The sequence below is a fragment of the Rhinopithecus bieti genome, unplaced genomic scaffold (assembly GCF_001698545.2).
Source record: "Rhinopithecus bieti isolate Rb0 unplaced genomic scaffold, ASM169854v2 scaffold_81698, whole genome shotgun sequence".
NCBI lineage: Eukaryota > Metazoa > Chordata > Mammalia > Primates > Cercopithecidae > Rhinopithecus > Rhinopithecus bieti.
Genome location: NW_016829788.1, coordinates 80,370 through 107,000, shown reverse-complemented (window position 1 = coordinate 107,000; position 26,631 = coordinate 80,370). Strand labels below are relative to the sequence as shown.

At 45.7% G+C, this 26,631-nt stretch overlaps 1 protein-coding gene across 2 annotated transcripts in view; it reads left to right on the top strand.

Annotated features, from left to right (window-relative positions):
- The first annotated feature begins 22,369 nt into the window (after nucleotides 1–22,369).
- WSB1 (WD repeat and SOCS box containing 1) overlaps nucleotides 22,370–26,631 on the top strand; it is a 21,020-nt gene continuing 16,758 nt past the window's right edge. Inside the window, exon 1 of one of the 2 annotated variants that reach the window (XM_017864929.1) lies at nucleotides 22,370–23,620. In XM_017864929.1, the coding sequence (XP_017720418.1) occupies nucleotides 23,581–23,620 (40 nt within the window). In that variant the 5' untranslated portion in view covers nucleotides 22,370–23,580. The remainder of the gene's footprint in view (nucleotides 23,621–26,631) is intronic. The other variant, XM_017864928.1, reaches the window with a different exon arrangement.

Sequence of the window (26,631 nt, the reverse complement as noted above, 5' to 3'; positions counted from 1 at the left end):
AAGTCCATCATTGTGTAATAAATACCTATGTAACAAATAATGTTTGAGTTTAAAAAACTAAAACTAAAATAAAATATATGACCCAGTGGGCCAGGGACACAGAGTGCTGGGGATTTGGCATTTAGGAGAACTGTGAGGGAAGCAGCATCCATGGAGGTTGAATGAGGTGGGGACTGTGAATGACCTGCTGAAAAATGAAAAGACGTTTCCATCTGAGAAGGCAGCAGGCTTAGTGTCCAGGAGTCTGCAGTTTGAAAACACATCATGCCTGGCATGAAGCAAGTACAATGATGTTCTCCAAGGCAGCAGCCTGCCACAGGGGGCTGCTATTCAAAAAGGGGTAAAAGACAAACCAACCAACCCAACAGGGCTCTATACCTGGCTGAGGGCACTGCCAGCTCCTGGAATGTGAAAAGGCCCTAAGTTACGTGCAAGAGCTGCTGTGGGCAGAGAAGCCAGGCCAAAGAGCTGCAGAAAAGAGAAAGTCTCTGTCCTTCCTCCTTTTCCTCCGCTGTTCTAACTCTCCACCATCCCCATCTCTGCCAGACTTAGCTCCTCATCCTCAAGTCCCTCTGAATTCCTGGTTATTAAGACCTTTTCCCACCCCCATGCTTAGGCCTTTTAAGTTTCCTTTTAAATCATCTCCCTCCAGGCAATTCCCCCTCAACATCCTCTCACTAGCTTAGGGAAGTCCTCCTAATGAGATTTAGGAGGACAGACAGGTCACATGACTATCTCTATGTGGATTATTTCTACATATGAAAAACATCCAGTTTGGATTGATTCTTAACAGCATTCATCTTGGAGTTTCAATTTTTCAAAATAATGTATCAAATTTTGCAATGCTGTAGCATATGGTACAACATAAAATAGTCAAATGAATGATATTTATGCAGGGAAGAAAGATGAAGTCAGGAGGCCTACTACGTGGATCCACTTGTGTCCCCGTGTGAGGTGATGAATAAGCTAAGGAAGCCCCTGACCAAGCAAAGGGGCTGGAGATGATTATGGGTCCGGATTGGCATCTCTTTTGATCAGTGTTATTTCAGTTTGGTGGCAAAATCAGCCTAGAGGCCAGGTCTCCAAATTTATAATTTCATGGTTTCCACGAAGCACATGAACTCAAGAAGTCAGAAAGAAAGGTTTCAATTCTGACTCTGCTTCTTACTATAAGTATGTGAATTTGCAGAAGTTACTTAACCTCTGAAACTTTCCTTATCTGTGAAATGGGGAAATACTTGCTGGGAGGATTAAATGAGCTAACCCAGCAAAGGGCCAGACAGAGTTTAATGAAGGGTAGCCTTCTCCTTACCTCCTTAGTGCTTGCTTGAGAGCTGGAAAAAAAACCATAAGGATTGCACAACTTCCAAATTCCCAGATCACATCAAGGTGGCCAAATCCTTAACAGGAATTTAAGCTCCTAGGCTTAAATTTTGCTTGGCTTAATCACACTTATGTGCTATGCTGGGATAATTCTCCAAACCTCTCTGGAACTGAGTTCATTCCTCTGTGGGATGAAGAAATAACAGTCTATGCCCTTAAGACACAAGGTTAGATAACAGCCAATTAATGCTTACAAAGTACATTGGTATCCAAGGATGAAAGTGCAGAGTCAAAACATATTTTCGGCTGGGCGTGGTGGCTCACACCTGTAATCCCCACATATTGAGAGTCCAAGACAGGCAGATGGCTTGAGCCCAGGAGTTTGAGACCAGCCTGGGCAGCATAGCGAGACCTTGTCTCTGTTATATTTAAAATTTTTTTAAATCTTTTTTTTTTAAATTTAGGCCCGGGGAGGTGGCTCACACCTGTAATCCCAGCACTTTGGGAGGCCAAGGCAGACAGATCACTTGAGGCCAGAAGTTTGAGACCAGCCTGGCCAACATGGCAAAACCTCACCTCTACTAAAATATAAAAATTAGCCAGACGTGGTGGCATGCGCCTGTAATATGCCATAATTCGACACAGATGATTAGGGCATCTTCTGCTCTTTTCACTAAGAGTTAATGGTTCCGTTCTCCCGTCCCACTTTCCCACTTTCTTTCCATATCCTTCTTCAGGTGTTTTGATACCTAATCCGGAAGAAACATGGATTTCCATTTTATTAACACCCATAAATTTAACTATTGTATATGTCATTCCAAAAATGCAAAAGAAAGAGATTATTTGTAATGGAAGGAACATTGGATTTTGAGGGAGCTGATGATATTCACTCTCATCCTTGATTTGCCATTTACTGACAATGTGATCTTAGGTAACCTAAGTTCCTGTTAGCACTAAAATTTTAGGAAATGCAAATGAGTCTATAAAAGGGAAATTGCTCAGCTAAAAATTCACTTCCTTCCCTTTCTAATTGAGAATTGAACACTCTCACAGTAATATTTTAATATAGACCCAAAACTGAAAGTATATCTTCATTTTAATTCTCATTTTTTATCTTAGTCCAGTACTTGGCACGTAGTAAGACATCAGTAAATTTTCAATGAACAGAGTGGCTTCTCATGAACATGAGACCAAGAAAAAGAATGTTTCATCATCTAAGAAATTAATTCAAAGAGAATTAACTAAGCATCTGCTATTTGGCAGCTGTATTTGCCAGGCATTCTAATTTTTTATCTTTCATAAAAATTGAGATGAGGCTGGGTGCAGTGGCTCACACCTGTAATCCCAGCACTTTGGGAGGCCGAGGTGGGCAGATCATGAGGTCAGGAGTTCAAGACCAGCCTGGCCAATATGGTGAAACCCCATCTCTACTAAAAATACAAAAAATTAGCCAGGTGTGGTGGCGTGTGCCTGTAATCCCAGCTACTTGGGAGGCTGAGGCAGGAGAATTGCTTGAACCCAGGAGACAGAGGTTGCCGTGAGACGAGATCATGACACTGCATGCCAACCTGGGTGACAGAGCAAGATTCTGTCTCAAAAAAAAAAAAGGTTAAAAAAATTGAGATGAATGGATATGACCTCTGTCTTCCATTAACTTATGACTTTAGGGAGCGATAACATGTATACAAAATTCAGTGTAATAGGAAAAGTGCTGGGAGTCTTGCAAGGAAAACCATACCTCATCCTCATTTTATCACTAACCAGTTGTATGAATGTGAGAAAGTTATTTATACACTGAGACACCAGCTTCATCATCTGTAAAATAAGGTAATACTACATGATCTGTCCTCTAAGGCCCCTTCTAGCTATGAGTCTGAAAATGATTCTATGCCTCTGAAACATTAGTTTAAATGCCTGTTCTTAAAAACTCTTAAATATTTAGTAAAGATAACCTCTTCAATTCAATACACTTATTTTTCCATCTACAACTAATAAGCAAAGTCACACAAAACAGTAATGCTTACTTATCTTGGAGGATACTTCCAAGACCCCAGTAGATGCCTGCACCTGCAGATAGTACTGAACTTTATGTATACTACATTTTTTCTTATAGATACCTATGATAAAGTTTAATTTATAAATTAGGCACAGGGCTGGGCGTGGTGGCTCACACCTGTAATCGCAGCACTTTGGGAGGCTGAGGCAGGTGGGTCACCCGAGATCAGGAGTTCAAGACCAGCCTGGCCAACATGGTGAAACCCCATCTCTACTAAGAATACAAAAATTAGCTGAGAGTGGTGGTGTATGCGTGTAATCCCAGCCACTTGGGAAGCTGAGGCAGAAGAATCGCTTGAACCCCAGAGGCAGAGGTTGCAGTGAGCCAAGATCACCCAGCCTGGGCAATAGAGTGAGACTTTGTCTTAAAAAAAAAAAAAAAAAAAAAGGGAATCTGAAAATAAAAAAAAGAAGAAAAAAACAAATTCAGTAACTAAAACAATATGGAAGATTAAAAATAACTTAAATAATGTGGAGGAGTGTTGGAAATCAGTCAGAAGTTCCTCAGCCTAAAAAAAACTATGACCTATTTTCTAGCAAGTAAAGACAGCAATAGCAGATCTCGGATTCAGATCCATTGCACCAGGACAGGACTGGCTGGCAGGGCTGAAATCTTGAGGAGAGATAGCCTGTGACCTGTCACTAGGACTCTCTGAGACCCCTTGAAAAGGATTCAAATTCCAGCCCATGTCATTGCACCAGAAGTGGGAAATAGCTGATTAAAAAGCTTGCCAAAAAAGCCAGGCACCTGGAGATAAGACTCAGGAAGCATTTTCCAAACAAGAAACAAAAAAGTGAAGGAGGAGGCCACGGAAGAGAAATCCTGGAGTTTTATGCAGTTGGTAAAGGATCATTGTTTCCTTCCTCGCAATCTCTGTGGAATGGTCACAGGCAAAAACACCAGAAAAATGAAAGTGCAGAGCTCTATTAGAGGAAGAGGAGAATGATTGATAGGAGGAAAACCTCCATCATTCCATGGAATATTCCATTTTACACAGATTTCTTCTGAAGGTCAAGGACTGAACTAAAGGACACAGCCTGCGTGTAACTGCCCTGACTTTGGGGGTAAGAAAAGGAGAGGGAGCTGGGTTATCTCATCAGTGTGCATAGGAAATTCAACAGAACGGTAGAGATGGGGGCCTCTGCTTACTCTTTTTTTATTTTTTATTTTTCATTTTATTTTATTTTGAGATAGGGTCTCACTCTGTCGCCCAGGCTGGAGTGCAGTGGCACAATCATGGCTCACTGCAGCCTTGTCCTCCTGAGCTTAAGTGATCCTCCCACCTCAGTCACCCAAGTAGCTGGAACTACAGGCATACCACCACACCAGGCTAATTTTTAAAAATTTTTTGTAGAGATGAGGTCTTTTGTTGCCCAGGCTGATCTCAAACTCCTGGACTCAAGTGATCCTACCGCCTTAGCCTCCCAGAGTGTCAGGATTACAGGCCTGAGCCACCACACCCAGCCCCACCGCTTACTCTTTCAGATATAACTTCCTGCAAGCCTCCAGCATTCTGGCCCAGACACAGATGCAGAAACATCTAGGCTGGCTGCACCATTTGCCACACTTTAAGCTTTTTTTGGGTACAGTTTTAAACTAAGATCAAAGTATACATCTTTGAAAACCCAATACTAATATTCTGCTCAAACCACACTGTCAAAACACCCCACACACAAAAAAATGTGAAATCAGGGAAAAAGTGAAAAATAAGACTACAGCGTAAAAATGGGGACACTATTAGATATTTCATCCCCAGCAAGACTACCACCGCCAAAAGTGGTTGCCTTCAGAATTTTCCTCTGGGCCCATTATTTTTCCAGCATGTTCCACAATTATAAAGATATCTATTACTATTTACCAATGTACATGCTTATGTGTATAAATTGTACTTGCCCAGCTGACTTCTGGGCAAATTCCGTATCCTTTCATTCTAGAATCCCAGACCTAGTGCCACAAATCCCATCATTTGAAACTCCTGGCCTAGAATCCAAACTCTGCATAATTTTGCATGCATCCTTAGACTTAGCATGGAGAAGTTGTAAAAACAATGCAATAGCAGAGAGGTCCAAAAAGCAAAAATAAGCAATTCTCCTATTGCTTAAACAATGAGTGCTGTGCAAGGTATTTGTAATTTTTTTGTTTGTTTGTTTGGACTTGGCCAGGACAGAGTCAAAACACTATGATAGGCATTTATTTATTTATTTATTTATTTATTTATTTATTTATTTTTGAGACAGAGTCTCATTCTGCTATCCAGGTTGGAGCACAGTAGTGCCATCTTGGTTCATGCAACCTCCACCTCCCGGGTTCAAGCGATTCTCCTGCCTCAGCTTCCCAAGTAACTGGGATTGCGGGCACGCATCACCATGCCTGGCTAATTTTTTATATTTCTAGTAGAGAGGGGGTTTCACCATGTTTGCCAGGCTGGTCTTGAACTCCTGACCTCAAGGGATCTGCCCACCTCAGCCTCCCAGAGTGGTGGGATTATAGACATGAGTCACTGCGCCTGGCTATATGATAATCATTTTTGTCTTTGAGATTTGATCACACTAGGAAACAACAAAATATTGGCATTGTGTTAGTTGAGTTTGATTTTTAGGCTTAAAAAAATTTTTTTTTTGTTGGTAGTGGGCTTCATTCAATTCCCTATTACAGAATTTATTAGCTTGTCTATTTTATTCATGTGTGGTTTTTTTTCTTTATTTTCTTTGTTTGTTTTTTTGTTTTTTTTTTTCAAATGAAGTCTCGCTCTGTTACACAGGCTAGAGTGCAATGGTGTGATCTCAGCTCACTGCAACCTTCGCCTCCCAGGTTCAAGTGATTCTCCTGCCTCAGCTTCTAGAGAGAGTAGCTGGGACTACAGGCACCCACCACCATGCCCAGTTAATTTTTTTGTATTTTTAGTAGACACAGGATTTCACTATGTTGTCCAGGCTGGTCTCGAACTCCTATCCTCAGGCAATCCACTCGCCTCATCCTCCCAAAGTGCTGGGATTACAGGTGTGAGCCACCGCACCTAGCGTGAGGCTTTTGTTTTAAGTAAATGTTGCTTCCTTTTAGTTATAGGAAGGGGACATTTCCTTTCTTCTCTCACCAAGATATAGATTCAAGAGTCAGAACCTGCAGGAATTCTTACGAATTTTAAACTTATTTAGAGGTTTGTCTGCAACTGCGGAGCTCTATATGGATGCACATCCTGATAGCAACCCACTTGAATTGCTCAAAAAAAAACCACAGTTGTGAACTGGATACATTCATGATATCAAGGGAAATATACCTGTAATGTCTATAGGAATAATGAAAAGTTAATTACAGGAGAAGCCCAATCTTCCACGATGGTAAGTATTGTGAAGAAAAGAAAAATGTTCAATGCCAAATGAAGTCAAAGTTACCTACAGTGATGTAGTAAAAAGTGTTTTTTGTTGTTTTGTTGTTGTTGTTGTTGTTTTTGAGATAAAGTCCCATTCTGTTGCCTAGGCTTGAGTGCAGTGGCAAGATCTTGGCTCACTGCAACCTCTACCTCCTGGGTTCAAACAATTCTCCTGCCTCAGCCTCCCACGTAGCTGGGACTACAGGCATACGCCATCACGCCTGGCCAATTTTTTTGTATTTTTAGTAGAGACAGGGTTTCACCATGTTGGTCAGGCTATTCTTGAACTCCTGAGCTCATGTAATCTGCCTGCCTCAGCCTCCCAAAGTGCTGGGATTAGAGGCATAAGCCACCACTCCCAGTTAATTTTTGTATTTTTAGTAGAGACAGAGTTTCACCATGTTCGTCAGGCTGGTCTTGAACTCCTGACCTCAAGTGATCTGCCTGCCTTGGGCAAAGTGTTGGGATTACAGGCATGAGCCACTACTCGGCTGAAAAGTTTTTTTAATACAGGAAAACATTATTTTATGATAGGAAATAAAAGGCAAGACACAAACTTTTAAATTGTAATCTACTCCAAATGCTAATTATTTCCATATGCATGGTTATATTCACTCCTCCTGAACAAACGAATGTGACTATTGTTCCACCTCTTTTATGCTTCGGCACCTCCCTGTTCGTATAAGAAAATGGTGTAGAAAAAGCAAAGGTATAACTACATGAAAATACCTGGCTGTTTATACAACATTTTGCTGAGATGTGAGAGAATGGCATGATGGAGGATGCATATACAGTTATATATACAGGTTGAATATCTCTCATTGGAAATGCCTGGGACCAGAAGTATTTCAGATATCAGAATACTTGCATACACATAATGAGCTATCTTGGGGATGGCACTAAGTCTAACATGAGTCTAAACATGACATTCATTTATGTTTCATATACATCTTACACATAGACTGAAGGCGATTTTATATGATTTTTTTTTTTTTTTTTTTTGAGACGGAGTCTCGCTCTGTCACCCAGGCTGGAGTGCAGTGGCACGATGTCGGCTCACTGCAACCTCTGCCTCCCAGGTTCAAGCGATTCTCCTGCCTCAGCCTCCCGAATACCTGGGACTACAGGCATGTGCCCCCACACCCGGCTAATTTTTGTATTTTTAGTAGAGATGAGGTTTCACTATGTTGGCCATGCTGGTCTCAAACCCCCGTCCTTGTGATCCGCCCACCTCGGCCTCCCAAAGTGCTGGGATTACAGGTGTGAGCTACCGCACCCTGGCCTTTTTTTTTTTTTTTTTTTTTTTTTTGTTTGTTTGTTTGTTTGTTTTTGAGACGAAGTCTTGCTCTGTCGCCCAGGCTGGAGTGCAGTGGCGCGATCTCCACTCACTGCAAGCTCCGCCTCCCGGGTTCATGCCATTCTCCTGCCTCAGCCTCCCGAGTAGCTGGGACTACAGGCGCCCGCCACCGCGCCCGGCTAATTTTTGTATTTTTAGTAGAGACAGGGTTTCACCGTGTTAGTCAGGATGGTCTCGATCTCCTGACCTCGTGATCCGCCCGTCTCGGCCTCCCAAAGTGCTGGGATTACAGGCGTGAGCCACCGCGCCCGGCCTACACCCGGCCTTATACAATATTTTTAGTAATTTTGTGCATGAAACAAAGTTAGGACTGTGCACTTTTTTTTTTTTTCTTTTTGAGAGCATCTCATTCTGTCACACAAGGTTGGAGTGCAGTGCTGCAATCTCTGCTCACTGCCATCTCTGCCTCCCAGGCTCAAGAGATCCTAGCACGTCAGCAATTGACACCAGCTAATTTTTTGTATTTTTGGTAGAGATGGTGTTTCACCATGTTGCACAGGCTAATCTTGAACTCTTGAGCTCAGGTGATCTACCCACCTCAGTCTCCCAAAGTGCTGTGAACCACTTTGCCCAGACTGTACAAACTTTTGACTGCGACCTGTCACATGCGGTCAGGCGTGGAATTTTCCACTTGCAGCATTATGTTGGAATTGAAAAAGTTTTGGATTTTGTAGCATTTCAGATTCTCAGATTAGGGATGCTCAACCTGTATATGTATATGTGTGTGTGTATATATATATATCTCAGTATAATAAATGTTGGTAAAAATTATGGGTAAATTGGCCTTAACAAATAATTACATAACAGTGATGTTTTTTGAATAATTCAAGAATGAGATTCAAGAGAATGGGGTTTTAGTGGTTGGGTCAGCTTTGTTTTTGAAATGAATGCTTTCTAGAACTTTTGTTTATTATTATTATTTACTTATTTTTGAGATAGGGTCTCACTCTGTCTCCTAAACTGGAGTGCAGTGGCTCAATCACAGCTCACTACAATCTCAACTTTACCAGGCTCAGGTGATCCTCCCCACTCAGCCTCCTGAGTAGCTGGTACCACCAGTGTGTGCCACCATGCCCAGCTAAATTTTTTGTATTTTTTTGTAGAAGCAAGGTTTCACCATGTTGCTAAGGCTAGCCTAGAACTCCTGGGCTCAAGCAATCCACCTGCCTCAACCTACCAAAGTGCTGGGCTTATAGGCATGAGCCATTATGCCTGGCCTTTGATTTATTGTTTTGATTATACATATACTTAACGTTATTTCACAGCTTTCTTTCTATGAGATTTTAATCTTTCAGTTTTGCAGTTAGCTAGGATTCCTATATATACAAATAGTGTTTAACACTTATATAGTACTCTGTGTCAGGCCCTGTTGTAAATACTAATCCTCAAAACTGTGAAGTAGGCATTATTACCATCCCCATTTTCTAGATGAGAAGACTGAGGCACAGGGAGGCTAAATGATTTGTCTAAAGACATGGCATCACTAACACAATTTTTTCAGTGGAAGGAAATAACACCAAGGTGTCCATGATGGCTTTTCAGGGTGTGGAGTTACAAAGGATTGTTAAGAGGATTGAAATGACAAGATCTTGAACTAAGCCCATGGCAGCTGGGCTGAAACAGACAGGACAGACTCTAAAACAGTTTAAGAGAAAATATTGGCAAGCCTTATGGATTGATTGACTTGATGTTGGGATGAGGCAGAGCAGGGAAGCTGGGAAGACTTGCCTCCGGCACCTGTGACTAGGTGGACATTTCACTAGAGTAGTAAATACAAAAGGCGGAGCAGACTGGGGAGAAATGATGTGCTTGGTTTTGACATTTTGAGTTTTATTTTAAGTATCTGAACACATGAACTTTAAACTTAAGACAGACTGGGCTCAGTGGCTCACACCAGTAATCCCAGCACTTGGGGAAGCCAATGCAGGTGGATTACCTGAGGTCAGGAGTTCGAGACCAGCCTGGTCAACATAGTGAAACCCCGTCTTTACTAAAAATACAAAAATTAGCCGGGCTTGGTGGTGTGCATCTGTAATCCCACCTACCAGGGAGGCTGACACAGGAGAACTGCTTGAGCCCAGGAGGCGAAGGTTGCAGTGAGCCGAGATCACGCTGTTGCACTCCAGCCTGGGTGACAAAGCGAGACTCCGTCTCAAAAAAAAAAAAAAAAAAAAAAAAAAAAAAAGACAGGGGTTAGGTCTCAGCTTGAGAGTCTTCACACAGAGCTGGTATTTAAACCCAAGAAACAGGTTGCCATCACCCAGGGAGACTGTGGAAGAAGGGAAAAAAAAAAAGCTGTGGGCCAAGGACAGAACTCTAGAGAACCCCAACATCTATGCAACATGTAGGGAATAAGAAGCCCCTTCAGATTTGACATTAAAATAGCAAACACAGATATGAAATGCCAAGGTATACATTTGCTTTTCAAGCTAGGTTTCATTTATGAGAGGCACGGTAGCATGGAAGTAGGGCAGTCAAACAAGTCTGAGTTCAGATCTAGCCCCTGCAGCTTTCTCTGTCCTGTGGTTTCTCAAGTTACTAAGTGTCTACAAAATGTATGTCAATAAACTGTATGTGCACTCCAGCCTGGGTGACAGAGTGAGACTCCATCTCAGGGAGAAAAAAAAGAAAAAAAGAAAAAGTAATCACAATAATTCACTGTTGGACACTCAAGAACTGGTATTTCTCATGAATTTGTATGGTATAGTACAAGTAATAGGGATAATAGCAGTTGGTTAAAATAATTAACTGAGACGGATATAAATGTTGGTATATAAGCTACAAGACTGCATTACAGGTTTTCTTTAATGTATGTCAATACACTGCTCATATGGTGTGAGCATGAAATCGGTTAATCCACATTAACCTCAGTGCTTAGAAGTATTTATTACTAATGAGTACACAAATCATAAAATTATTGCCGGACATGATGGCTCACGCCTGTAATCCCAGCACTTTGGGAGGCGGAGGCGGGTGGATCACCCAAGTCAGGAGTTCAAGACCAGCCTGACCAACATGAAGAAACCTCATCTCCACTAAAAATACAAAATTGGCTGGGCGTGGTGGCACATGCCTATAATCCCAGCTACTAGGAAGGCTGAGGCAGGAGAATTGCTTGAACCTGGGAGGCTGTGGTTGTAGTGAGCCGTGATCGTGCCATTGCACTCCAGCCTGGGCAAACAAGAGTGAAACTCCGTCTAAAAAAAAAAAAAAAAAAAACATAAAATTATTTTTCATTCCATTGTCATGCTTTGCCAGTTGAGAAAATGGCCAGGAAGTCTGTTGGCTTGCAGGAATAAACTAAAATAGAAATTAAACAATTGTATTAAAAAGTCTGGCTGGGGTGGCTTATGCCTGTAATTCCAGCACTTTGGGAGGCCGAGGTTGGCAGATCACTTGAGGTCAGGAGTTTGAGACCAGCCTGGCCAACATGGTGAAATCCCATCTCTACTAAAAATACAAAATTTAGCCGGGCATGGTGGCGTGTGCCTGTAATCCCAGCTACTTGGAAGGCTGAGGCAGGAGAATCACTTGAACCCAGGAGGCAAAGGTTGCAGTGAGCCAAGATCACGCCACTGTACTCTAGCCTGTGCAACAGAGTGAGACTCCATCTCAGGGAGAAGAAAAAAAGAAAAAGTCGTCACAATAATTCACTGTTGGACACTCAAGAACTGGTATTTCCCATGAATTTGTATGGTATACTACAAGTAACAGGGATAATAGCAGTTGGTTAAAAGAATTAACTGAGACCGATATATGAGCTACAAGACTGCATTAAAGTTTTTCTTTTGTTCTACTCTAAAAATTCAGCAACCAGGCCCAGTGCCTGATACAGAGTGAGTCCTCAAGATATGTGTTGACTGAAGCTAGCAAAGTGATTTGTTGATTTATTTATTTATTGAGACGGAGTTTCACTCTTGTCACCCAGGCTAGAGTGCAGTGGTGCAACCTCAGTTCACTGCAACCTCTGCGTCCTGGTTTCAAGCAATTCTGCTGCCTTATTCTCCAGAGTATCTGGGACTTCACAACCACGCCTGGCTAATTTTTTGTATTTTTAGTAGAGATGGAGTTTCACCATATTGGCCAGGCTGGTCTTGAACTCCTGACATCCACCTCGGCCTCCCAAAGTGCTGAGATTACAGGCGTGAGCCACTGCCCCCAGCCTAACAAAGTGATTTTTTTTTAAGAGGAGGGGCAGGCAGGGCACATTGGCTTACACCTCTAATCCTGGCAGTTTGAGAGGCCAAGGTGGGCAGATCACAAGGTCAGGAGTTCAAGACTAGCCTGGCCAATATGGTGAAACCCTGTCCCTACTAAAAGAACAAAAAAAATTAGCCGGGCGTGGTGGCAGTCGCCTGTAATCCCAACTACTCAGGAGGCTGAGGCAGGAGAATCGCTTGAAACTGGGAGGCGGAGGTTGCAGTGAGCCGAGATCCCGCCACTGCACTCCACTCTAGGCGACAGAGCGCGATTCTGTCTCAAAAAAAAAATACAACAACAACCAAAAAAAAAGGGGGGAGGGAGGGGCGATGTTTTATTAAACATTTCGCTATTTGAAGAATTAATACATTCATGCAAAGAAAAGATGAAGCAAACATGCCCTACAGTGTTAACATTTGAGATCTCTTAAAAGCAGCTATGCAGCCGGGCGCAGCAGCTCATGCCTGTATTCACGGCACTTTGGGAGGCTGAGGCAGGTGGATCACTGGAGATCAGGAGTTCAAGACCAGCCTGGAAAACAGGGTGAAACCCCCCTCTCCACTGAAAATACAAAAATTTCCCGGGCATAGTGTCACATGCCTGTACAAATCCCAGCTACTGAGGAGGCTGAGGCAGGAGAATTGCCTGAACCCAGGAGACGGAGGTTGCAGTGAGCCAAGATCACACCATTGCACTCCAGCCTGGGAGAAGAATCGAGACTCCGTCTCAAAAAAAAAAAAAGAAAAGAAAGAAAGCAGCTATGCAGCATGCAACACTCTACTCTGTCCCATGAATATCTGCCACATATTTGAAATTCCCAGTTATCAGGCCTCTCAGCCCAAGCTAAGCCATCATATCTCCAGTGACCTGCACGTATACATCCAGATGGCCCCAAGCAACTGAAGATCCACAAAAGAAGTGAAAATAGCCTTAACTGATGACATTCCACCATTGTGATTTGTTTCTGCCCCACCCTAACTGATCAATGTACTTTGCAATCTCCCCTACCCTTAAGCAGGTTCTTTATAATCTCCCCCATGCTTAAGAAGGTTCTTTGTAATTCTCCCCACCCTTGAGAATGTACTTTGTGAGATCCACCCCTGTCCCTGAAACATTGCTCTTAACTCCACCACCTATCCCAAAACCTATAAGAACTCATTATAATCCCATCACCCTCACCCTTGCTGACTCTGTTTTCAGACTCAGCCCGCCTGCATCTAGGTGAAATAAACAGCCTTGTTACTCACACAAAGCCTGTTTGGTGGTCTCTTCACACGGACACGTGAGACATTTGGTGCTGAAGACCCAGGTCAGCGGGACTCCTTTGGGAGACCAGTCCCCTGTCCTCACCCTCACTCCATGAAGAGATCCACCTACAACCTCGGGTCCTCAGTCCAAGCCCCCCAGGGAACATCTCACCAATTTTAAATCTTTTTTTACTCTCTTCTCCAACCTCTCTCACTATTCCTCAACCTCTTTCTCCTTTCAATCTTGGCGCCACCCTTCAATCTCTCCCTTCTCTTAATTTCAATTCCTTTCATTTTCTGGTAGAGACAAAGGAGACACATTTTATCCATGGACCCAAAACTCCGGTGCCAGTCACGGATTCAGGAAGGCAGCCTTCCTTGGTGTTTAATCATTGCAGGGATGCCTCTCTGATTACTCACCCACGTTCCGTTGGTGTCTGATCTCCGTGGGGATGCCTGCCTTGGTCACTCACCCACATTACCTTGGTGGCAAGTCAATTGCGGGGTGATTTGTTTTTCTAAGACCACCAGAGTGAGCACAAAAGAACCAGCGAGTAGGCAAGGGTAGGAGCAAAACTGCAAATTTATTTTGGTCACCTAGCTTCAGGGAAAAGGTGGGTAGGGAGAGGTCTGTCGGCCTCCGGCAAAGGAGGCCAAGAGAGTCACCCTGTGGAGCTCTCGGACGGAGTTCCTAATGCAGTCCCGACAGGAGTGGGGGGCTGGGAAGTCCACGCCGCGGGCTCGCCGGGAGCGGCTTTTCTAGGAGTGGGAGGGCAATAGGTGGGGCACGGGCGTGTCGGGGGCGTTCCGCAGGTGCGACCAGGTAAATCTTGGTCTCTTCGGATTGACATCACCTGGCGCATGCCCGGTTGGTCTGCACCTTCCCGGGTGCCGGCTGCATTTTCGCACACGCGGGAAAAGTTGGTGATGAAGAACCCGGAAGTGCACCATCTTGCCTCCGTTCGTCCAAACACGGGGATGCCTGCTTTGGCTGCTCACCCATGTTGCAGCCCAGGGCTGCTCCCCATCCCCATTCTCCATGTCTTTACCCTTCTCTTTAAACTTGCCTCCTTCACTATGGGCAACGTTCCACCCTCCATTCTTCCTTCTTCTCCCTTAGCCTGTGTTCTCAAGAACTTAAAACCTCTTCAACTCACACCTGACCTAAAATCTAAGCATCTTATTTTCTTCTGCAATACCGCTTGGCCCCAATACAAACTCGACAGTAGTTCCAAGTGGCCAGAGAATGGCACTTTCAATTTGTCTATCCTACAAGATCTAGACAATTTTTGTCGAAAAATGGGCAAATGGTCTGAGGTGCCTGACGTCCAGGCATTCTTTTACACATTGGTCCCTCCCTAGTCTCTGCTCCCAATGAGACTTGTTCCAAATCTTTCTTCTTTCCCTCCCGCCTGTCCCTTCAGTAGCAACCCCAGACGTCTCTGAGTCTTTTGCATCTTCCTTTTCTACAGACCCATCTGACCTCTCCCCTCCTCCCCAGGCTGCTCCTCGCCAGGCCGAGCTAGGTCCCAATTTTCCTCAGCCTCTGCCCCCCAATCTATAATCTTTCTATCACCTCCCCTCCTCACACCCAGTCTGGCTTAGTTTCATTCTGCGACTAGCCCTCCCCACCTGCCCAACAATTTCCTCTTAGAGAGGTGGCTGGAGCTGAAGGCATAGTCAGGGTGTATGTGCCTTTTCTCTATCAGACCTTTCCCATATCAGCCAGCGTTTAGGCTGTTTCTCATCAGACCCCACTAAATATATACAGGAATTCTGATACCTAACTCTGCCCTACAATAACCTGGAGTGACTTAAATGTCATCCTAACTTCTACCCTCTCCCCAGATGAACGGGAAAGAGTTTTTTCTCTAGCCCAGTCTCATGCTGATAACTACCAGCTTCATGAGCCAGACCCCAGAGGAAGGCCATCTTATTCTCAATATGCATTTTATTAGCCAATCTGCTCCCAACATTAGAAAAGCTCCAAAATTAAATTCCGGCCCTCAAAGCCCACAACAGGACTTAATTAACCTCGCCTTCAAGGTGTACAATAATGAGAAGAGTTGCAATTACTTCCTCTGCTGTGAGAGAAACCCCAGCTGTATCTCCAGCACACAAAACTTCAAAATGCCTAAGCCACAGTGGTCAGGTGTTCCTTCAGGACTTCCTCCCCAGGATCTTGCTTCAAGTGCCGGAAATCTGGTCACTGGGCCAAGGAATGCCCACAGCCCAGGAGTCCTCCTGAGCCGTGTCCCATCTGTGTGGGACCCCACTGGAAATTGGACTATCCAATTGGCCCGAGGCTCTGACTGACTCCTTCCCAAATCTTCTCGACTTAGCGGCTGAAGACTGACACTGCCCGATCACCTCGGAAGCTCCCTAGACATTCACAGACACCGAGCTTCGGGTAACTCTTACAGCGGAGGGTAAGTCCGACCCCTTCTTAATTAATACGGAGGCTACTCCACATTACCTTCTTTTCAAGGGCCTGCTTCCCTTGCCTCCATAACTATTGTGGATAATGATGGCCAGGCTGCTAAACCTCTTAAAACTCCCCAACTCTAGTGCCAACTTAGACAACACTCTCTTAAGCACTCCTTTTCAGTTATCTCCACCTGCCCAGCTCCCTTATTAGGTCAAGACATTTTATCTAAATTATCTGCTTCCCTGACTATTCCTGGGCTACAGCCACACCTCATTGCCACCTTGTCCCCAGTTCAAAGCCTCATTTGCAATCCTCTTCTTGTATCTCCCCACCTTAATTCACAAGTATAGGATACCTCCACTTCCTCCTTGGTGACAAATGATGCACCCCTTACCATCCCATTAAAACCTAATCACACTACCCTGCTCAATGCCAATATCCCATCCCAAAGCATGCTTTAAAAGGATTAAAGCCTGTTATCACTTGCCTGTTACAGCATGGCCTTTTAAAGCCTATACACTCTCCTTACAATTCCCCATTTTACCCGTCCAAAACCGGACAAGCCTTACAGGTCAGTTCAGGATCTGCACCTTATCAACCAAATTGTCTTGCCTATCCACCCCGTGGTGCCAAAGCCATATACTCTGCTATTCAATACCTCCCTCCACAACCCCTCCACAACCCATTATTTTGTTCTGGATCTCAAACATGCTTTCTTTACTATTCCTTTGCATCCTTCATCCCAGCCTCTCTTCGCTTTCACTTGGACTGACCCTGACACCCACCAGGCTCAGCAAATTACCCAGGCTGTACTGCTGCAAGGCCTCACAGACAGCCCCCATTACTTCAGTCAAGCCCAAATTTCTTCCTCATCTGTTACCTATCTCAGCATAATTCTCATGAAAACTCACATGCTCTCCCTCCTGATTGTGTCCGGCTAATCTCCCAAACCCCAATCCCTTCTACAAAACAACTCCTTTCCTTCCTAGGCATGGTTAGGTACTTCTGCCTTTGGATACCTAGTTTTGCCATCCTGACTAAACCATTATATAAACTCACGAAAGCAAACCTAGCTGACCCCACAGATCCTAAATCCTTTCGCCACTCCTTTCTGTCCCTTAAAAACAGCCCTAGAAGCTGCCCCCACACTAGCTCTCCCTAACTCATCCCAACAGTTTTCATTACACACAGCCAAAGTGCAGGGCTGTGTGGTCGGAGTTCTTATACAAGAGCCAGGACTGCGCCCTGTAGCCTTTCTGTCCAAACAACTTGACCTGTTTTAGCCTAGCCCTCATGTCTGCGTGTGGTAGCTGCTGCTGCCCTAATACTTTTAGAGGCCCTCAAAATCACAAACTATGCTCAACTCACCCTCTACAGCTCTCATAACTTCCAAAATCTATTTTCTTCCTCACACCTGACACATATACTTTCTGCTCCCCAGCTCCTTCAGTTATACTCTTTGTTGAGTCTCCCACAATTACCATTGTTCCTGGCCTAGACTTCAATCCAGCCTCCCACATTGTTCCTGATACCACACCTGACCCCCATGACTGTATCTCTATGGTACACCTGACATTCACCCCATTTCCCCATATTTCCTTCTTTCCTGTTCCTCATCCTGATCACACTTGGTTTATTGATGGCAGTTCCACCAGGCTTAATCGCCACACACCAGCAAAGGCAGGCTATGCTATAGTATCTTCCACATCTATCATTGAGGCTACTGCTCTACACCCCTCCACTACCTCTCAGCAAGCCAAACTCAGGCCCCATTCTTGTAAAAGGACTACGTGTCAATATTTATACTGACCCCATATCCTGCACCACCATGCTGTTTTATGGGCTGAAAGGTTTCCTCACTACGCAAGGGTCCTCTGTCATTAATTCCTCTTTAATCAAAACTCTTCTCCAGGCCACTTTACTTCCAAAGGAAGCTGGAGTAACACACTGCAAGGGCCATCAAAAGGCATCAGATCCCATCGCTCAGGGAAGGCATCAGATCCCATCGCTCAGGGCAACGCTTATGCTGATAAGGTAGCTAAAAAAGCAGCTAGCATTCCAACTTCTATCCATCACAGCAGTTTTTCTCCTTCTCATCTGGTCACTCCCACCTACTCCCCCACTGAAACGTCCGCCTATCAATCTCTTCCCACACAAGGCAAATGGTTCTTGGACCAAGGAAAATATCTCCTTCCAGCCTCATAGGCCCATTCTGTTCTATCGTCATTTCATAACCTCTTCCATGTAGGTTACAAGTCGTTAGTCTGCCTCTTAGAGCCTCTCATTTCCTTTCCATCGTGGAAATCTATCCTCAAGGAAATCACTTCTCAGTGTTCCATCTGCTATTCTACTACTCCTTACTACTCCTGAGGGATTATTCAGGCCCCCTCCCTTCCTTACACATCAAGCTCAGGGATTTGCCCCTGCCCAGGACTGGCAAATTGACTTTACTCACATGCCTCGAGTCAGGAAACTAAAATACCTTTTGGTCTGGGTAGACATTTTCACTGGATGGGTAGAGGCCATCTGAGAAGCGTTGTCTGAAAAGGCCACCGCAGTCATTTCTTCCCTTTTTGTCAGACATAATTCCTTGGTTTAGCCTTCCCACCTCTATACATTAATTAATTATATAGTCCAATATAATTAATTGGACTCTATACAGTCCAATAACGGACCAACCTTTATTAGTCAAATCACCCAAGCAGTTCCTCAGGCTCTTGGTATTTAGTGGCTCCTGTTTTTACCTTAAATCACCACCTTTAAGTCTCTCTTAAAGTGGGTAGAAGATCTTCAGTGCAAGGTACCCTCCAATACTTTCACCCTGATGAAGTTCTATTCTTTACTTTTATACTTACTCTTATTCTCGTTCCCATTCTTATGCCACCCTCTACCTCTCCCCAGCCATGTCCACCACACTATCAGTCTCAGTCACTCTCTCCTAGCCATTTCTAATCCTTCTTTAACAAACAATTGCTAACTTTGCATTTCTCTTTCCTCCAAAATCAAGGCCTCAACTTACTGCTAAAAAAAGAGGACTCTGTATATTTTAATTGCAGAGTGTTGTTTTACCTAAATCAGTCTTACCTGTTATATGACAACATAAAAAAACTCAAGGATAGGGCCCAAAAACTCGCCAACCAAGCAAACAATAATGTTGAACCCCCTTGGACACTCTCTAATTGGACGTCCTGGGTACGCCCAATTCTTGGTCCTTTAATACCTATTTCTTTTTTCCTTCTCTTATTCGGATCTTGTGTCTTTCGTTTAGTTTCTCAATTCATACTGAGAGGTGACAACATGCTAGCAGCCCTCGCTTTCGGTGCCTCCTTGGCCTCAGCGTTCACTCTGGCAGTGTTTGAGGAATCCTTCAGCCTGCCACAGCACTCTGGGAGCCCCTCTCTGGGCTGGCCGAGGCCAGAGCCAGCTCCCTCTGGAACTGGGGCTGTGCACAGTGCTCGCAGGCCAGCACAAGTTCCGCGTGGGCGTGGGCTCCGTGGGCCCTGCACTTGGAGCGCTGGCTGGTGCCACTGGCCCCGGGCAGTGAGGGGCTTAGCACCTGGGCCAGCAGCTGCAGAGTGCACCAGGTCCCCCAGCAGTGCCGGCCTACTGGCACTGTGCTCGAATTCTCCCTGGGCCTCAGCCGCCTCCCTGCAGGGCAGGGTTCAGGACCTGCAGCCCACCATGCCCGAGCCTTCCCCCCTCCACTGTGGGCTCCCACGCAGCCAGAGCCTCCCCGATGGGGGCACCCCCTGCTCCAAGGCCCCGATCCCATCCACCGCCCAAAGGCTGAGGAGTGCAGACAGGGCAAGGGACTGGTGGGCAGCTACTGCTGGAGGCTCTGGTGTGGGATCCCCTAGGTGAAGCCAGCTGGGCTCCTGAGTCCAGTGGGGACTTGGAGAACCTTTATGTCTACCTAAGTGATCGTAAACGCACCAATCAGCACTCTGTATCTAACTTAGGGTTTGTAAATACACCAATCAGTACTCTGTGTCTAGCTCAAGGTTTGTAAATACACTAATGTGTACTCTGTATCTAGCTAACCTAGTGAGGACTTGGAGAATTTTTCTGGCTAGCACTCTGTGTCTAGCTAAAGGATTGTAAACACACCAGTCAGCACTCTCTCCAAACGGACCAATCAGCTCTCTGTAAAATGGACCAATCAGCTCTCTGTAAAATAGACCAATCAGCCCTCTGTTAAATGGACCAATGAGCAGGATGTGGGTGGGGTCAGATAAGGGAATAAAAGCTTGAGCCAGCCAGCGGTCCTCTTCCACACTGTGGAAGCTTTGTTCGTTTGCTCTTTGTGATAAATCTGGCTGCTGCTCACTCTTTGGGTCCACGCTGCCTTTATGAGCTGTAACACTGGCTGCAAAGGTCTGCAGCTTCGCTCCTGCGGCCAGCAAGACCACGAACCCACCAGGAGGAATGAACAACTCCCCGCCGGAGGAACAAACACCACCAGATGCGCCGCCTGAAGAGCTGTAACACTCACCAGGAAGGTCTGCAGTTTCACTCCTGAAGCCAGCGAGACTACAAACCCAACAGGAGGAGCAAACTCCAAACATGTCTGAACATCAGAAGGAACAAACTCCAGACACACATCTTTAAGAACTGCAACACTCACCATGAGGGGTCTGCAGCTTCATTCTTGAAGTCAGCGAGACCAAGAACCCACCAATTCCGGACACAATACAAAACCACATCTAGGCCATCACCAAAAATTCTATATAACAAATGCTTCTTCTAACAACCCCACGGTATCACCCCTTACCCCAAAATCTTCCTTCAGCTTAATCTCTCCCACTCTGGGTTCCCACATCGCCCCTAATCCCACTTGAAGCAGCCCTGAGAAATATCACCCATTATCTCTCCATACCACCCCCCAAAATTTTTGCCACCCCAACTCTTTGCCACTTTTGTTTTATTTTTCTTAATATAAGAAGACAGGAATGCCAGGCCTCTGAGTCCAAGCTAAGCCATCATATGCCCAGTGACCTGCACTTAAACTGGCTGACCGGAAAAGAACAAAAAGACATTTCAAGTTTTCACTCAGTTTAGCCAACTCCCCAGCCCACAAGTACTGGGTAACTGAAGGATACACTGATGAAAAAGATAGGATTAAAATTAACATCGTTGTGCACCACCTGTCCAGCTACGATTGTTCGGACCTGAGCCAGCAGGTTTTAGGAAGGGCCGAAGGGAATGAGAAGGAGACTCTGGTGTGATCGCGCCGCAACGCGCAACCTGTCCAGCTACGATTGTTCGGACCTGAGCCAGCAGGTTTTAGGAAGGGCCGAAGGGAACGAGAAGGAGACTCTGGTGTGATCGCGCCGCAACGCGCTGCGAGGCCTCGCTGACCGCTGGCCATCTGGATACATCTAGATGGCCTGAAGCAACTGATGATTCACAAAAGAAGTGAAAATAACCTTAACTGATGACATTCCACCATTGTGATTTGTTTCTGCCCCACCCTAACTCATCAATGTACTTTATAATGTCCCCTACCGTTAAGTTCTTTATAATCTCCCCCATGCTTAAGAAGGTTCTTTGTAATTCTACCCACCCTTGAGAATGTACTTTGTGAGATCCACCCCGTCTCTGAAACATTGCTCTTAATTCCACCGCCTATCCCAAAACCTATAAGAACTCATGATAATCCATCCCACTGATTTGCTTTAATGCGACCCCCAGAACAAATGCCAGAGAAAAGGCAAGTAGGCAAGGCAAAAAAAAAACTTTATTTACAAGCCAATGTGAGGGAGGGGCGAGGTTCACCGGCCTCCGGCGGTGGAGGCCGACGGAGGCCGACGGAGGCCCACGAAGTCGCTCCGGCATTCGCGGGCGGGCGAGGTTCCTGGGTCCCGCGTACCAGGAGGGGCCGAGGAAGCTCGCTCCCGCGTTCTCGGACGAGGTTCCTGGGTCCCGCGTAGGCGGAGGGGCCCAGGAAGTTCGCTCCCGCGTTCTCAGACGAGGTTCCTGGGTCCCGGGTAGGAGGAGGGGCCAAGGAAGTTCGCACCAGCGTTCTCCGACGAGGTTCCTGGGTCCCGGGTAGCAGGAGGAGCCAAAGAAGTTCGCTCCGGTTCTCGGAAGAGGTTCCTAGGTACCGCGTACAAGGAGGGGCCAAGGAAGTTCGCACCGCACGCCCGCTGAGAGCGGCTTTTATGTCCTGGGCCCAGGAGTGGGCGGGCAGTGGGCGGGACATAGGCGGGTTGGGGGCGGGGCGGTAGGCGTGGCTAGGCGGGTTCCGGTTTCTGTCCGTCGGAGGTCGGGTTGCGCCTGCGCAGTCCACCGGTGTCTTTCCGGGTCGCGGGAAAGTTGACGGTGAAGAACCCGGAACTGCGCCATCTTGCCCCCAGAACTGCGCCATCTTGCCTCCGTTTGTCCAGGTGAAATAAACAGCCTTATTGCTCACACAAAGCCTGTTTGGTGGTATCTGCATATGGACACGTGAGACACCAGTCTCATATACCCCAGTCCTTTGCAATGTTTAGGGTTCACACGAGAAGCCATTAAAATGCAAATATGTCATCTGTGACCGGGAACCAAGTTGGCATCTGGCAGACACTGACACATTTATCAGTCTGATGTGTGGACAACTAGGTGCCTCCCAGAGGCCTTCAGGTAAGGTGCAGGAAGTACCAATTCTGAGCTGACACAGTGGGATCTATCTTGGCCAGCGGTCAGGACTCTGGGGACAACCAGCTCCTACACAGCCGATCAGGCTGCAGGCACCAGCCACGACAAAGGCGGTCCAGCGAGGCCTCGCGCCGCGTTGCAGCGCGATCACACCAGAGTCTCCTTCTCATTCCCCTCGGCCCTTCCTAAAACCTGCTGGCTCAAGTCCGAACAATCGTAGCTGGACAGGTGGTGCACAACGATGTTAATTTTAATCCTATCTTTTTCATCAGTGTATCCTTCAGTTCCCCAGTACTTGTGGGCTGGGGAGTTGGCTAAACTGAGTGAAAACTTGAAATGTCTTTTTGTTCTTTTCCGTTCAGCCAGTTTAAGTTCCATGCAATCTTTAAGCTAGGAGGCTAATAATACAATTCTCTGCTTGCCCTTTTCAAAGGCACTTCAGCTTATAAACTCCATATCAGACATCCAAGCCCAGAAGACGCCACAGGCTTACAGGCACAGTCAGCGGATCCAGCCTGGGTTGGATCTCCCCTTGCAAGGCCCCCAGGTAACACCCGCGCGCTAGCGCCCGGCCGGGGAGATCACGTCCAGTGCGTTGGGAGGCGGAGCCACGGGTTCTGACGTCACGTGGCCGCGCCCCTGCCGCCCAGTTAGCTCCCGCGCCGCCCGCCATTTTGACTCCAGTGTCTCGTTTGCCGTCGGCAGCGTTGAGGGAACAGACTTGCTCCGCAGGCGCGAGGCTGGGTACAGGGTCTATTGTCTGTTTTTGACCGCGTACTTTGGTCTGAGGCCTTCGGGAGCTTTCGCGGGGCAGTTAGCAGAAGCCGCAGCGGCCGCCCTCGCCCGTCTCCGCTGCCCCAGCCCGGGAGGGACCAACCCCTCGTCACGCCCCTCAGCGTTCGCCACTCTCTTCTCTGTCGTTGGGTCCACATCGTATTCCCGGAATCAGACGGTGCCCCATAGATGGCCAGCTTTCCCCCGAGGGTCAACGAGAAAGAGATCGGTGAGGATTGGGACCGTGGGTGGGCGCGTGAGGGCCGGGGAAAGGCAGGGACTCCCCGGAGGAGGTTTGGGAGGAAGCGACTCCGAGTCTGAGGGAAGAGCTCGAGTGCGCCAGGGCCAGCCCAAAAGCTAGGAGGAGGAAGTCGCCTCGGTAGGAGTTGGTGGGGGGTGGGAGGGGGCGGGTAAACGTCACCGATGTGGATGCAGCACCTACTGTGCTCCCTCGCGGTTGCTGCGTGGCTGGGGCGGGCACGGAGCCCGGTTTCTTCGTCGGAGGTCCGCGCGGGGTTCTCGTCCTGGGGTTCCTGGCTCAGGACTTGACTGTCGAGTGGACAGGGAAGGGCCACTCAGGGACTTTAGGTTTACAATGGGGAAAACTAAACTTGTGGATTCCGAGCGGTAACGAAAGGAGGGGGTCCTCGTGTGTACCAACCACACTTAGATGAGAAATGAGACGGAAGAGGTCCCAACAGCCTGGCAAAAGTAATACGGTATTTTTTAAAATGTTGTGACGTTAAGAAACGCAGCGGTTCGGGGGAGGAGACTCTTTCAGAATTATCTTTCAAACACATAAGGGAGGAGCTGGGCGGTTGGGTGGAGTGACCGAAGGAAAGCTTTTGTGCGGAAGAGGAAACTCTGGAAAGGCTTTTCTGGCTTAGTATGTAGCCCTGGCCGGCCGAGTAAAGGGCAATTAGTGTTGAAGGTTGTGCGTCCACACCTGCTTAGTGGTTAAATAATGCACGTCGCATTATTTAAATCATCTTTTAAAGTAAAATAACTGAAACAACGTTTGATGGTGTTGGGGGTGCTGTACATTGGCTGATACACTTAGCAAACACTGATCTTACTGTGTTAAGTAATAATTAGCTGTGGCCACTGAGCAGAGACCATTTACATTTTCCTACTCTTGAAGTGAATGTGTGCCTTTACTAAGTACAAGGATGAGTTATTTCTAGAGAAGGAAAGAAAGAGGCTGAAGTAGCCAAAACGCCCACTCTTTTCTATGTGGGTGAATTTTTATATCTAGAAACAGCTGTTTTAGAATTCTGGACTTTTGTTGTCTTAGGGATGATTGATTAGGAAGGGACTTTAACCCTGGTTTTAATAACCATTTTTAAAGATACAAACACAGAAAAAAAGGAAAAAAATTGCAGCAGAGTTCACACAGAAAAAAGAAAAAAAAATGCAAAGAACACAAAATTTGTGTCCAGTTATTTTTAGTGTATTTTAAGACTAGAAAGTATGTCACGAAGTGGGACAAAGAACTCAAAAGTTCTTATCAGTTCAGTGGGTTTTCTTTTATTTCGCTACACCATAATGTTATAGACGAGTGATCTGCCTTTTTTTTAATCTGTATTTTACTTTCGTCGTGATAAACCATTTTGAAAACTTTGCGGTCCTGTTTTTTGTTTGTTTGTTTTCTCTTTTGAGACGGAGTTTTTGCTCTTGTTGCCCAGGCTGGAGTGCACGATCTTGGCTCACTGCAACCTCCGCCTCCCGGGTTCAAGCGATTCTCCTGCCCCAGCCTCCCGAGTAGCTGAGATTACAGGCATCGCCTCCACACCTGGCTAATTTTTGTGTTTTTAGTAGAGATGGGGTTTCTCCATGTTGGTCAGGCTGGTCTCGAACTCCGGACCTCAGGTGATCCGCCCGCCTCTGCCTCCCAAAGTGCTAGGATTACAGACTTCAGCCACCGCGCCCGGATTTCCGGTTCTGTTTTCTAAGAGATGGATAGCATACCTCCATGAAGTAGAACCATCCACTAAGTGTTCCCCCGCCAGCCCCTGATTTCTCTTTTCTTTTCTTTTTTTCTTTCTTTCTTTTTTTTTTTCTTATTTAAGTCTCAATGTTCCAGGATATGGTATAAAAGTTACTAGTACAAGGTTAAACATTTCTCCTGTGTAGCTTTTTAAATCTATGATTAACGATTTATGTTTTTTCTTTTCTTGGGTGTTAAAGCCAAGCCAAGTTTAGTTTCTTGAGGACATACAGAGAGTAGAGGCAAGATTCCATGAATGATCAAATAATTCTGTATGATGCTACTGCCCTCTTTCACAAGGCACAGCCATAGATCGTCCCTTTCTGGTTATGAAATTTTGGGGAGGAATGTAAAGAAGGAGGTAAATCTGATTTGCTTGGTTCAGCAGTGACTCAGATGATATGTTGTTATTTTACAGATATTAATAATGTAGTATTGTGTCTTATGGCTGATTTCCCGTGGCAGGCAGCCTTTCCGTTAACAAGGTCATTAAATCATACATTTCTGTAGCTAACATTAAACAGTTACAGATAATGTAATAAAGGTTTAACTTAAAAATTTTTTTTCAAAGCACTTTGTTACAAACTTTGTGCTAGGTTTATAAAATTGTGCCAGTATTTAAATTGAGCGCTTAAAACATTTTATTAAAGTACCAAAGGCGATTTGATATACCTGTTGTCCAGCAAAGAAACACAATCAAGGCAATTATTAGTAATTTTTAACAGATAAATGCATTTATTTGGCAGTTTTTATAATGGCTCTATTTCTTGAGTTTGTATATATTTGAGAATTATGTTATAAATATGTTATTATTTCATTGTCTCTGCTATCCGAACCAATTTGTTAGTAACTATTACCGCTCTTTTTCTTTTTCTTTTTTTTCCTTTTGAGACTGAGTCTCGCTCTGTTGTCCAGGCTGGAGTGCAGTAGTGCAATCTCAGCTTACTGCAAGCTCCACCTCTTGGGGTCAAGCGATTTTCCTGCCTCACGGTTCCAAGTAGCTGGGATTACAGGTTCATGCCACCACACCCGGCTTATTTTTTGTATTTTTAGTACAGACGGTGGGGGGCGCGGGGGTGGTTCACCGTGTTGGCCAAGCTGGTCTGAAACTCCTGACCTCAGGTGATCCACTCTCCTCGGCCTCCCAAAGTGCTGGGATTACAGGCGGCCTCCCAAAGTGCTGGGATTACAGGCGTGAGCCACTGCCTCCGACCTACTTTTTTTTTTTTTTTTTTTTTTTTTTTTTGTGAAAG